The sequence below is a fragment of the Syngnathus acus genome, chromosome 2 (assembly GCF_901709675.1).
Source record: "Syngnathus acus chromosome 2, fSynAcu1.2, whole genome shotgun sequence".
In the NCBI taxonomy this organism is placed as follows: Eukaryota; Metazoa; Chordata; class Actinopteri; order Syngnathiformes; family Syngnathidae; genus Syngnathus; species Syngnathus acus.
Window position 1 is genome coordinate 9,784,947 of NC_051088.1, and position 14,374 is coordinate 9,799,320.

The following is a 14,374-nucleotide window of genomic DNA, read 5'->3' on the forward strand; positions in this document are numbered from 1 at the left end:
AAATAATTGGGATTTGACAGTACTCAACAGTACCCCTCTCTTATATACAATAAGATGGTGTTGGCTGGTGAGATTGTTTGGCCTGTACTGTCCTTGTGGAAATGGGACCAATGGGAAAATGTTAATGCCAGTTTCTTCTGGTGGAGGCTCATGGGACAAAAAAACATGAACATTTCTTCAAAAAAAGTCTTTGGGCTACCATAATTGGTATCATAATCAGTAATCATTTGCATTCCAGGCATGGATAGTCTGAAGCGCTGAGGGCCGATAGCAATGGCTAAGAAATGTTGGGTGCCACAAACTAGGAAAAGTAGTACATTACTCTTGTCTTAGCATCTGATGTGCATGTGGAGTTGTTTGTGTTTCTTCATTTTTCTATTCCAATGGTTTGATAACTTACTTGATGATGACTTAGTTATTGCAGTCACTCAAGGGCTAACTCATTTATGTGTTCAGTTTCCACTCTACAGTGGTTTAAATCGTGTGAAAGCATGTCTGAAAGGAAAATTTGGTGAGTTCAGACTTCAAGCATTTACTGCAAAGGATTTTCATTTTGTGTGTCAATCTCTTTATCTGCCCTACGATTGACTGACTAGTGATGACCTGTCGAGGGTGTAGTCTGCTTTTTACCTGAAGTCAGGCTCCAGCTGGACAAGACATTCAAATTCATTTATACACAATAGTTTGGAAACAGACTCATTACTCTGTATCAAATTGCAAAAGAAAAAGAAAAAAAAAAACGATTATCTTGTGCAGCAGCAATCGTCATACTGTCCTGTCCTGGTGGTGAAGGTGATACAGTACTTGAGAGTACATGCGTCGTCTCTTGGAGGCTAAGCGTATGGGTGGTCGAAAGCAGACATTGTCCCCGGTGGCAGCTTTTAAATGGAATAGATTTTTTTCTACATCCTAGCCAAGGCTGCCGGGAAGGTCGCTTCATTAATCAAAGCCAAATGCCAATGTCTGCCCATCTCTGTCCTTAACCCAGCAACAGATAACGTAATTCGTTGGTCCTAATAATTAATTGTCCGCCGGGACGGATGGATAGAGAGTATCATTATGTTGGGAAACGTTAATTACCACATAAAGACTCATTAGGTTAATGCCATTGTGCACTCCAGAGGCAAAGGACTGTCTTTTTCTGATTTTGGCCTTTTGGGGATCTCTGTTTTCCCATTGCAAAGCACCGGCAGGGTCCATCATTGTGCCAGCCCACTTTCTGTGCTGATTCAGTGTTAGAAAATGTCAAGTCAAATTTTGCTTGAGAGGATTTTGGCAGATGGGTTGAAGCGCAGGGAACGACGAAGAAAGACACACAGCTGGGGTTGTGGTGTATACACACATTTGTTACGTGTGTTTGTCTTGAGCCACACGCATACCACCAGTCACGCATGGACTTTGCACCACAGGCACATTCAAAGGACATGTCATAATGTTTTACTATCTGACAATCTGTGTTGTATGATGGAAAGGGAGTGGAGGGGGATGCATTGTACCCCCCAGAGTTTTTACTTGACTAGTGTTGTGCTGTGACGTGTTCGCCAAAATAAATGTCACAACATACGACGACAGGATTCAAATGCCTGGGAATATGCCTTGAAAGGCGCCTTATAAATAAAGTTTATTATTATTATTATTATTAATCCTGAACAGAGGATGTGATGTTGTTATTGTTATGATTATTTTATGTAGTTATTTTTCATTTGTTTTTCACAAAGTCAGTAAACCTAGTTAAAGATTATGACACTTTTGGGTCTGCCTAAGTTATTTTATGAATATCGTTTTGTGTAATAAGACCAAGTGAAGACAATCAGTGTACACAGTACATACAAGCACTTTGACTGGCGCAGACGCAAAAAACACTCAGCAAAACGCTAGCGCCCTCTCGTGGTACAATCTGAACTAACTGTAGTTGGATCTGGTGATAGCATTCAGTTTACTTTTGGTTGTTTTCTTGAAATAATATATTTATGAACTTCAACTAAAGTTATAAAGGCGGTATGTTTGCATGATTGCATGAATCCATCTCTCCATCCTTCATCTGTACTGGCCGCTTTTACGCAATCCCTCACCAAAAAAAGCAGTAGCACAGCGTAAGAGCACAATAACTGCTGTATTAAACAGGAAGCTACATGCAAAATCTTGAGCTGCCTGTCTTAAAATCTCAAATATAATGTTTTCAGACATTCTGAGCATGCATTATGATTTTCCATAGCCATTTGAAATTTGTGTGCTCCACATTTGGTTTAGCTGATTTTATAAAACTGCCGATAAAGTGCAAAGTGTCTTTCTGCCTCCACACTTTGGCACTGGGAAATAATTGTTTTATTTCTGTACAATATTGGATTCTCTGAACGCACATTGTATTTGAAAAATGTGTTTCTTAAATGTTGTATTTGTTGTTGAGTGACACTGTAAACAATATTTTTATTTAAGTTTTAAAATACATAAAATATGTATAAAATAAATGCAACGGAGGGAGAATTATTAAATTTATTTTTGAAAAAAATTCTGAACACTACCTGGGGAAAATTGGCGTTCGGTGATCATTTTGTGCAGTCTGTTTATTATAGTGAAAAAATGACATCAAGACACGACAAGGGGAAAACAGTATTTAATATTATCTAGATATTTTTAGTATTTTCTATTTGATGCAAAAAAAAATAGGCAGTAGTACGCAAATCACATTTGGGCAGTCCATTTCCGGTTTTTATTTTATGAACGGTACCAGCCGGAGATGACGTTAGTTTTGCACTACTTCGCACTTGACCAATGTTTTGGCTTCACCTTTTCTTCTTAGCAATTGACAGGCGTTCATGTGAAGGAAGAAGTTGACGCTCCAACCTACGGCTTCTCCTCTTCGTCATGGAGGCTCGGGCGAGCTTCTGCCGCGAGGAAATCAACAACACCGTGTGGGAGGTTCCGGAGAAGTACACCCATCTCAAGCAGATCGGAACCGGGGCATACGGTTCTGTTTGGTGCGTCGTTTTATCATTCTAACTCCGGGGTGGTATGAAGGAGTGAGTAGGTCTCAGTGGGAGGCTATGGGTTAGCTCCACTACACTCGCGTATCTGCGCGAGCACGCACACATGCAGGAAGCTATGGGCCTAGTTGGACTGGATTCATGCATGCACGCGCGCACACACACACACACACACGCGCGCACACAATTGGACATGCCCCCTGCAGCATCTAATTAGGGCCACAGGTCCACTATTACAGTTGTGTATATGTGTATATACTCTCTCTCTCTCTCTCTCTCTCTCTCTCTCTCTCTCTCTCTCTCTCTCTCTCTCTCTCTCTTTCTTTTTTTCTTTCTTTCTTTCTTGTATATGTATTTGAGAGACAAGCTATCACACTAATCTTGCTGTGGATCAGAACATCCATCCATCCATCCATTTTCTGTACTGCTTGTCCCCACGGGGGTCGCGGGTGTGGTGGAGCCTATCCCAGCAGTAGGCGGGGGACACCCTGAACCGGTTGCCAGCCAATCACAGGTCACACAGAGACAAACAGCCATCCGCACGTGGATCAGAATTTTTTTTGTTTTAATTGAAAGGAATAATGTGGCCCGTAGACTTCTTCAGCAAGAAGACACTAGTTAATACGTGTAATGGACAGATTCTATTATGTTTTGTCCACCTGCTAACATCCAGGAGACTTATTTTCACGTGATTGCGGCATTGCTCATGGCCTTCAATTCGTTTTTTTCCCCACTGGCATTTCAGGTCAATGATGTTATCTCACAGGCCCAGTTTCAATATGTGTATCGCAAAGACGTGCAATATGTTTCATTATTGAAATGTATCTTACTTTTATCAATTTGATGTAACCTTGAATGTGCATCACCATTCAACAGGAGAACAGTATTTTCTGGCATTAATAACACTAAATAACTTTACAATATAAAATTGCTTGTTTTTAAAATTAATTGGATAAGATTACATTAAACCTGCTTTTTCTGTTACATTATCTTTTTCATGAGATACAAATTTCTTTAAGTACTTGTTACATTTACACACAATAATATTGATATTCCAATATTCAACACCCTTACAGTATCAACCTACTACTAAAAACAGGGTACTTACTATACTGTAAATAATAATAAAATAATAATTGCAGGCTCTGATGTATACTTTATGAATTACAGTGACTGAGAAAATAAAAATGAGCATGAGGATTTTGTCATTTTATTCCAAAATAACATTTCAGAATTAAAAATTATCAATTTCTCTTAGGGAGTAAAATTGGTATGCTAGATTTCTTTTCCCTTTTATAATGACTGCTGATTGTACCTGACTGCAATTCCTACATGAGTGTGTCTCTCTCTTGCAAATGTGTTGGTGGATGGCCCTGCAAATAGCCCAACAAGCTTTTCCACCCACAAACTGCTGCCCTCCAGATCACTGCAAACATTAACAACCTGTTACTTGGCTTTACTGAAAACAGAAAGATAGGCAACCTCTCATGTTCATATTTGAAAGAACATTCTTGTTCCTGCCTAAATACAACTGAGCGTCAATTAACCATTCATACTTAATTGTGTAACAATAAAAATCATGCTGTCCAATGTTGTACACCGTGAAGGCCTAAAGCTAGGACTGAACTCAAGACCTGCTGCTCGCTTTGTGCTGACCAATGGCCACTGGCAAATGCAGACTAAGACTGCAGTCTAATTGCATCTTGTTCCATTATTCACCACAGCTCAGCAACAAATGAGAAGACTAAAGAGAGAGTGGCCATCAAGAAACTCCACAGGCCCTTCCAGTCAGAGATCTTTGCTAAAAGGGCCTACCGGGAACTGCGGTTGCTCAAACACATGAAGCATGAAAATGTGAGTAGAATGAGACCAACACACTTCCTTGAACAACATTAAAGATTTTCTCAATAGCAATTAACAGTTCAAGTTTGCCACAATATAAGTAGGAGTGTTTTGTTGGCGTGATGTTTATGGCTGCCTAAAACACATAAATAGTGTGACAAAGTTGAATTACGTTTCAAATGAATCGGACACGTGGGTTCCCGATTTCCCTTTGCTCATCATTTTTTTCATTCCAACCAGGTGATAGGCCTTCTTCATGTGTTTACACCTGTTTCAAGCCTTGATGACTTTCAGGATTTGTGAGTATTTTCTGGCTCATCTACAAACCCTCCAGGCAGTGTTAAGTACTGGGCTGCTAAATACTTACAGGAAAGCTCACATTTGTCTTTGTATTTTATGTTTCTTTGTAACGTAATGGAATGCTGACATTTTTACACAATGGTTCTGTTCAGTTCAATTTGGCATCTGTTCAATTTGATCTAATGTCTTAGACATGATTGTTTACAGGACATTTAAAAAGACTACAATAATTGAATAGCAGCACGGTCGTGGTTATCATGTTTGCTTGCAGTCAAGAGGCCCAAAGTTTGAATAAATATTTAATTCATACACACACACACACACACACACACACACACAGAGAGATAGTTAATATACAGAAATAAACTACATATGTTTACTACACTAGCTCTGTTGGATGAGTACATTCCAAGCCCCCCCACTTTCCTACAAGGTAGGATTGTTGGCTAAATGCTTGCATTAAGTCACATGTTGGATGGAAAGGCTTATTTGTTCTCCTTGACTTAACAGAAGGTTAAAGTGCAGTTTCAGTAGCTTTGGTAACAACAAGGTCTGAAAACAAATATCTTGGGATGAATATGGTGTTCAACATGATTGAGTTCAATGTTTGATTTTTATATTCAAACAAGCAGCATGTCAAGACATCATTAGAAGAGACGGGGCAAGAATAGAAATGCAGACACTGTCTGTTTATTTCTATTCAAGCTAAGTCCATCTGTGATTACACACTGAAGATGACTAAGTGGGCATGCAAACACCAAGCCAATGTGTTTGCTTGCATTATGTTGCAGTGCCAGTTCTTTCTTCAAGTCCAGAACCTTGTCTGCCAGTATTACAAATGTGTAGCGTAAATAGGGGGTCACTCAGTATGTGTTGACAATTAATAGCGGCTTGCGAGGAAAGCCTGTATTACTCCCGCTCGCCTCTAGGAGCACCATGTCAAGTTTGACTTGTTCGACGGAAAATTATGAAAAAGCTCAATAAATCAATCTTAGAATTTAAGGGGGTGTTACGATAAAATTAATTGTGAGTTCTTTTAGAGTTTAATATTAATATATAATATCACTTCCCGCTCAACGTCTGGATATGGACGATGGTTAACTACTGCTAATAAGGCACATAGGGCATAACACAAGATTCTAGTATTCTAAGATAAGCCTAAAAGAATGAAAGAGTGCTCCGGATAGCCGGTTTATCACTGCTAACCTGCCGAATGCGTGGTGGTCGATGACAGAGGGTCCCAAAACTCAAGCTAATTAGAGTTCCGAGGAGTCAGGAAATGAGAGGGCTTTCAGGAAAGCGTGATGAGAGAAAATGTAACTTTGATCTCAAAACAGGCAGCGAGGCAGTGACCTCCCACGGCTCAAGTTTCAAGCAAGAACAAATTATTTTGTTTACAGTTAGATTTGAGTCTATTTAACTGTTCTGTTAAAACCTTTGTGCATTTTACCATTTTTACTTTGCATCAAATAATGAATTTACCTAGCTGGGAACATCACATTTAAAACCCATCAGATATCAGGAAATTGATTATTAGCATGGCCTAGCGGATTCACCAATACGTTCCAATATATTGCATTTCAATGAACGTTTGCTGAGTAAACAGCATAGAAAGGTGTCGCTGCAGTTTTCTCGGCCATCTTTGGGGGTGAGGCTTGGTCAAGCAGTGCTAAGTTTGTCTGCCCCTGTTTGAATCTCAGTTCAAACATTTTACAATAATGTCATCTTTGCCTATGCCCTGCAAAATGGCTGGGAATGGGGAATTTACATAATCAACATGTTTCATATTCAGACACTTATCTCCGTGATGAAATCATGCAAATGTGCAAAGGTGGAAATGTGCCGTGGACTTTAAAAGCTTCATTTTATGATGGATTAGTGAGTCAGCAAATCTGTATGTGATGGCATAGTCTGATGGCAGGGCTGTTGAGGTCCTTGCCTTTCCATCTGCCTGGGTATCATCAACATGAGCATCTTTTGTGCTTTTCTCAGCTACCTGGTGATGCCTTACATGTTTACTGACCTCTCAAAGGTGCGAGGCCATCTCTCTGAAGACAAAGTCCAGTTTCTTGTTTACCAAATGCTCTGTGGACTCAGGGTAAGCTCGAAGGCCTATTTATAGTGTGTGATAAAACCACATATTATGTTGCTGTTGTTTTTTGTTGCTCATAAGATTCAAAACAAAACAAATACAATGACTGTAAAAGATATTTGTTTATTTTAAAAAATGTTGTATGAAGAAAATAAAATATTGTGCTATCTGTCCTGTGTACTTTTCCACAGTACATTCACAAGGCTGGAATCATTCATAGGGTAAGTACAAGGATAGTCTTCTTGCATTTGAGTATTGATTGAAACTAATTAGCAGGTTAACAGGTTAGTGCTTTGTGCTCCTTGTTTTTATGACTCAGACTGCCTACGTGCACGGCTGAGTTGCAAAAACACATGGGAGCGTTTCAATTCATTGTCATTGAGTCAGATCAAACTGCACCTGTACCGACAGGTAGTATGAGCTAACTCTGACTGCCTGTCTGGAGTTGTCAGGCCACACCCTTCATCTCCATTTCTAACACCCCCGGGTGCATGTGTGGAGCATAGACTGTCTAAAAAAAAAAAAAAAAGTAGAAGTAGCCTCTTGGGTGGAAAAAGTGGAAAGTACGGGGTTGCTTCACTCATTCCCAATCAGATTTTCCTAACATATTTTTCCGTGAGCTTCTAATTACTGCTTTTAGTATATCGTTCTTCAATTATGTTTATCATTTCAAGTAGTAAACAAAACTTCAAACTTCATACCATAGACGATTTGAGACTTAAGCAGCTGCACATCTGCTGGCTGTAGTCAAGTAGTGCACACAGTATTACCTAAAATTCAGTCTGATGAGGCAAGAACTAAATAAGTGTGAATATCAAATTGAAACAAAGAAGCAAAATTACTGCTAGTTCCACATCGAAATATGCACATCAGAAATATGTTCAAGAATGTTTAATTGACACAAAATATGACCTCAAGACTTAGAAACCACTCTACCATATACTAATACTGTATAACTAATATACTCAAGTGAGCCACCTTGTACTTTGTCCACATGAAAGGTATATACTCTACCTCAAGTACTGTATGTTAATTTTCTTTTATCAGCATGCGTGTACAAACTTCCCAATTCCAATGAAATGGGACAGTGCTAGATTACAATGAATTTGCGCTTCATAATGCACCACACATTTTCAATAAGAGACGTGTCTGGACTGCTGGCAGGCCAGTCAAGTATTTGCAGTCTTGTACCACGAAGCCAGGCTCTTGTAACTTGTGCAGAATGTGGTTTGGCATCATCTTGCTGAAATGAGCATTGGATGTCCCTAAAAATGACGTACCAACAATTGTTGCTCCAGATTTGCTGGATTTTGAACTTTGCGCTGGTAACAATTCAGATTTCAGGAGGATACAACATCCATGATTTCCAATGATGAGCATGGGCCCAGAGATGGCTTTGGTTTTTGCATGGTAGAGTTTTAACTTGCATTTGTAGATGCAGCGACCAACTGTAAACTGACAAGGGTTTTCTGAAGTGCTCCTGGGCCCATGCAGCGATAACATTTTTGAAATGTAGTAAGCCTGTGGGATCAAAAAGCCTCCCAAGTACAAATGACTTAAAGCAATCTCGCTTCTTAGTGCAAACTCGAATATCTGGTGTATAACTAACCTTCACACATCTAATTCTCTAATACAGGATCTCAAACCTGGAAACTTGGCTGTGAACCAAGACTGTGAGCTGAAGGTTTGTATTTGGAATGATTACAACGTCGCCTTCAATCAATGCTTTTGTATAAAATAATGTGACCAAAATTGTTACTACATCAAACAGTAGCAAGAAAGTTAACTTTTGCACAGAAGCTCACACGAACAAAAGTGTCCTGGCTGGTCTATCAGTATTGCAGACTGTGACGTAGTGTGTATTTTGCTACATCCACTCATCCATCCACATTGAGTATGAGAACAAACTTCAGCGTACAAAGCTCCATTCAATATGCTACATTTAAGATGATACATTGTGGTATTTATAAACGTATTTCCACAACTCGTATTACGGACTACTCAAGACAGTAATCCAAGGTCACCATGTGAACAACAGAGATAGCAGTCGTATTACACACCAGTATAGGGGCCACTTGATTTTGTAGCTGTTATTTCAAAGGTCAAAGAATTCCAGCTTACACAGTGAGGTGCAGGCTGTAACACAATCACGACAGCACAGCACATATCTGCTTATATTCAAAGAGAATATTTGAATTACTTCCAGTGGTTGTTTTGTTTTACTTTCGGGTTTTTAACATTTTTGATTGAGATGATCCGACTTTGCAGATTCTGGACTTCGGGCTAGCTCGCAGCACTGACGCCGAGATGACGGGCTATGTGGTAACCCGTTGGTATCGGGCGCCCGAGGTCATTCTCAACTGGATGCACTACACACAGACTGGCAAGATAACCGTAGCTATTAACATTCTCAACTCCGTCCTTGTTGTTGTCTCAGTGCTCAGTCAATTGGATCGTCTGGGATATTTGAGTTTCTGATGTGCAAACATTGTGGCTCCACTTAAAGGAATGACTTGTGTTTTGGACATGAGTTCTGTGGCGCATCACGGGTCTTTTTGTAATTCTATCACACTGACGAGAAAAATGCATTTGAGTTGGCATCAGTGTCACTCCGGCAGTGAATCTGTCAGTGAAGACAGATGGTTCTGACAGCAGACTGTTGACGAGTGATAATGCTGAGACTCTGTCACTTTGCTGCCAATTGCAATTACAGGCCTTTCCGAAGGATTTATGCTTCTTCAGAGAATAGTGTTTTCTGCTAAGCCTCCATTGTATCGTATTGTCATCCCGCCTCACGATGAGGAACAGCACAATAGTTTCTCCTCACCATTGGAACCTTGTAGCCTACATACCTCATTTCCACATATTTTAGGAGCACTGAGTCAATGATGTCACAGATGTGTTTCTCCTCACTCACATTTGTCTCCTGTGTCGTTTATTCTAGTGGACATCTGGTCTGTGGGCTGCATCATGGCCGAAATGATCAACGGAAAAACCCTTTTCAAAGGGAAAGACTGTATCCTTTTGCCTGCACTCAAATCTATCATTGAGCTAGTGATGATCATATTAGTGTGCATGAGTCTCAGTACAAGTTCGTTTGACACCAAAATGCTCTAAAGGTTAAATAAAATTGAAAAAGGGAAAATATAATTTTCACTTTATCCATTTTATTGGACCTTTAAAGTAACAATGATTTTTTTGAGGCCATCACTGCAATCCTGTAACTGCACTCTAAGATTTTAAAATGTCCTGATGTCTCAGCTCCTTCTACAAATGTTCAATAAAAAATGTTCAGGGCTCATAGAAAACCACTTGGGGCATTAATATTGCCATAATTTCAACTAATTGAACGTACCTATCGCATGTGTATATGTTGCTTGGACACCTTTCTCAGCCGGCCTAAGCAAGCCTTGACTTTATTACCAGACATGGACCAGCTGACACAGATCATGAAAGTTACCGGAGTGCCTGGACCAGAATTTATACAGAAACTAGACAGCAAAGAGGTACTACAATCTGCTACAGCGTAAAATTCTAATGGGAACATAACATGGAACAATTAATTTTTATGTATTACGTCCAACTTTGTGGGAGTGCCTGCCAACAACTGCTAAATCAAACAACCAAGTAATTCTGGCTCTTTCTGAAAATGTGCCTGCGAGCAAGCTGTTCTAAACTTCCACCCCACTGTTGGTGTCTTAATTAACAGCATAACCACCCACCCACAGAGTTTCTCAGCCACTGATTTGACAGATAAACTGGACGAAGTTCCAGAGCGGAAAAAAAAAAAGAAACACTTTGACGTGGCAGCTGAAGCACAATTATCTCAAAACTGAAAGGAACTGAAATGTTGGCACAGACAACGTTAGATAACAGTGTTACCGACATAAAGCTTCTGAAAATATAATTCATCTAAATTATTAACATGAAAGGAGGGGGGGGGGGGGGGTTATGGCACAAAAAATCTTTATGGAATCAATTATCCTATTGATTATTCCATCCATTACTCGCGTAATCGCCCACCCCACATCATGCACACACCCTGCCGAGTTGACTTTCTTTGGGGGAATAATTTAACAAGGTTTGTGTACGTACATTAACACTATTCTCACACTTACTTCAATGAGTTCTGTTGAATGCACAGATGAGCATTAGCTGACAATACCTGTGTTCCATTCTCACTATGCGAAGCACTTGATTTATGCAGTACAGGGGGCGGAGGGGTTTTGTGTTTGGCAATACGTCCATGCACCACATACTCACTTTAATTCCACACTCGGAGCTCTTCTTCTGTTTGTAGAAGGAAGCAGTCGGTCGGTGCAAATATTCAATTCCACAAAAGAGGATTGGTTGTCAAGCTTATGAAAAGCAGGCTTGCCTTTAGCCCAGCAGAATGTGAGGCAGGGTGAGGCCTGGGGCACTGATGATGAAATGAATGAAAGCCTGCCATGAATATGTCATTAAGACACTTGTAAACTGTTTTAACGCATAAGAAAAAAATGCATCAATCGCTCCATGAAGCCAACAGTACCAACATAATTGTGAATAGTAACAGACAAGCATTGACAATGAATAATGAATGCTTTACTTTCAAACGTGTGAAATAAAGACAATGCTGTGTGCGAGCGCATGCGTGCGTGTGTTGTATGTACACAAGCACTATAGTGTATGTATTGTGTAGTGTGTAGCAAAGAAAGATGGCTTTATATTGGTAATGATTTATTAAATAATAGGATGTGTATTGACGTGAAAGATTGCACAAAAATACACAACTTTAAGTGAGCTGGGTATGAGTGCAGATATATTATTTACAGTTTGGCTCGAAAGGAAAAAGCTCCATTTTTGCTTTAGTGCAAGACTGATGTCAGCCACTACTCCAATTTTCAGTCCTTAATAAAGGCCATATTCGCATAGTATCTGGGGACCACCACGATGTATTAAGAAAACTGTTTGGCGTGTTGGCTGGGCAATAGTATTGACTCAGCATTCTGAGAGAATTACAATTTCTTTATGTAACATACATTTCAGATTTTTCTGCTTCACCAATGCATCATGGGAATAATTGATAATCATGGTTCATATTTTTTCAGCTAATTCTACAAAATTGGTACATTTATTTTTTTTGTTTTATACAAACGCAGGCAAAAAATTATGTGAAGGCCCTTCCTCACTATCCCAGAAAAGACTTCTCAACATTGTTTCCTCGAGCCAGTGCAAACGGTGAGTTTGATTTAAATCAAACTTGTTCTTGCGTGCACATTGCTGATAGTTTGATTGTTTGCAGGCATTGACCTTCTGGAGAAGATGCTGGTCCTGGACTGTGATGAGAGGCCCACAGCCGAACTGGCACTGGAGCACCCGTACTTTGACAGCCTCAGGGACCCAGATGACCTCCCTGAGCCCGAACCATACGATGACAGCCGCGACAATGCCAAGTTAACGCTCGAGGAGTGGAAGCGTAAGTAGAAACACTTAGCATATAACATTTTAAAAGAGAATATATCTGTAAAAGGGACCGTTGAACCTTAGTAAGACGATCCAACATTTTTTTTATTTTTGGAAATAACAGTTAGATACTGTTAAAAATGAAACGTAACCATCCCACTCTGGATGGCAAACTCTGATTTGCTATTGTTTATCCATGACATTAGAAAAAAAACAAGCTGTGCCAGTTTGACACAGCAATTTTTTTTGTGTGTGAACTATGTAACAATTAGACAAACCATCCAACAAACAGTTATTTAGTACTTGCTGGACATAATGGTGGAGATATGATGCCATGGCATCAAACAGCTCCCAAAGTGCGCGGCGCTCGTCACCACAATACTATTCACAGCCAGCAGGAGGCATTTTTGCATGGTATTTGGCGAGGCCCTTGTAAAAGTGCAGTACCGTATTATCTTTGATTAATGATAATTATGGCAGACTTGCCAATCTAAGGTTGAATTCTTATCACAGACTTATTTGATACAAAATTTGACACACACTGGTGTGTACCGGTACTCATTCTAGCAGCAGTGCAAAGTTTAATAGATTGTGAATTGTATATTTTGTGTGTATGTACATTGACAAATTTAATTGGCAGTCAGAGTTTTTTTTAAAGCACAGTATGCCATTTAAAAATCTGATCGTGAAAGGACTCTCAAGGTGTATGGTGCTCATTCCCTATGGTTAGCACTTTAATCCTAAATCAGTTCTTTCCTCATTTCTTGGAAAATTGAACTTTGTAGGCAAACAGAATACATTTCTGTTTTATATTGGGTATTATAAAATGGAGATGGCAGTGGAGAATCTTTCTCTGTTTTTAGCATTAGAGCTGTTCAACAATTATGCTGTAGCAGAACTGCAAGTGAATAATTGATGTTAAAACCACTCTTCGATGGTGCTCAGTAAAACCAGTGGACAGGATGGAAAATGAACAATGTTCTCTTCTGGCCTACAGGGTTATGTTTCAGAGAGGTGAAGAGCTTTGTGCCATTCCCTCGGCGAGACTCCAAAAGAAAAAACACGTTGACTATGACTCCCTGACTTGATAAAATGTCACGACATAAAAATGCTCATGTCCTAACTACTGCGCAGCCAACTGTGCCCTTGTATATTACAATTAAGGATTCCTGTTATTGCTTTTACTCTTATCGTTTTTACATTTCAAATTCTTTTTTTTTTTTTAAACACTTTTGAGTCAAGTGTGGGTGTTTGTGCTAGAGACATTTCATGTTACTCATACAGTTGTTATCAATGGTTTGCCTGACAAATTCTATTAGTCTTTCCAAATAATTGTACTTGTGTGCCAACTTAGCAAAGCTAAATTCATCACCATCGCAAATGTAGTGAGTACATGAAATATTACTGTAATTGTCAGATGCATTATTTTTTAACATTGAGTCTTAGTATAATATATTCTTTTAGGCCGTTTGTGATTTTTGTTCTCTTTGCTGTCTGATTGCACTTTATGACTTAGTACTTTTAAGCCAAACATGTGCCCTGGATGTTGCTATTTGTATGTGAAAAGAACAGGTGCATTTGCATGTTTTTGTTCCAGAAATCAATACAGGCAAAGTAAATAAATAAAATTGAATCTAATTCACTAAATTGTGAAATAATGTACTATGTTGTTAAAATATTTGAATGTGAAATATAACCCTTAAACAATGTA

The 14,374-nt window shown here is 39.3% G+C and overlaps 1 protein-coding gene across 1 annotated transcript; it reads left to right on the forward strand.

The window, feature by feature from the left end:
* Positions 1–2,724: 2,724 nt before the first annotated feature.
* mapk13 (mitogen-activated protein kinase 13) lies at positions 2,725–14,310 on the forward strand. The gene is made up of 12 exons (XM_037268040.1): positions 2,725–2,978; positions 4,709–4,838; positions 5,067–5,125; positions 7,119–7,224; positions 7,410–7,439; positions 8,855–8,902; positions 9,487–9,601; positions 10,163–10,234; positions 10,645–10,724; positions 12,360–12,438; positions 12,503–12,676; positions 13,661–14,310. Exons 1-12 carry the CDS (start codon positions 2,866–2,868, stop codon positions 13,744–13,746), a joined length of 1,092 nt encoding a protein of 363 aa, XP_037123935.1. The 5' UTR covers positions 2,725–2,865; the 3' UTR covers positions 13,747–14,310.
* Positions 14,311–14,374: the final 64 nt, after the last annotated feature.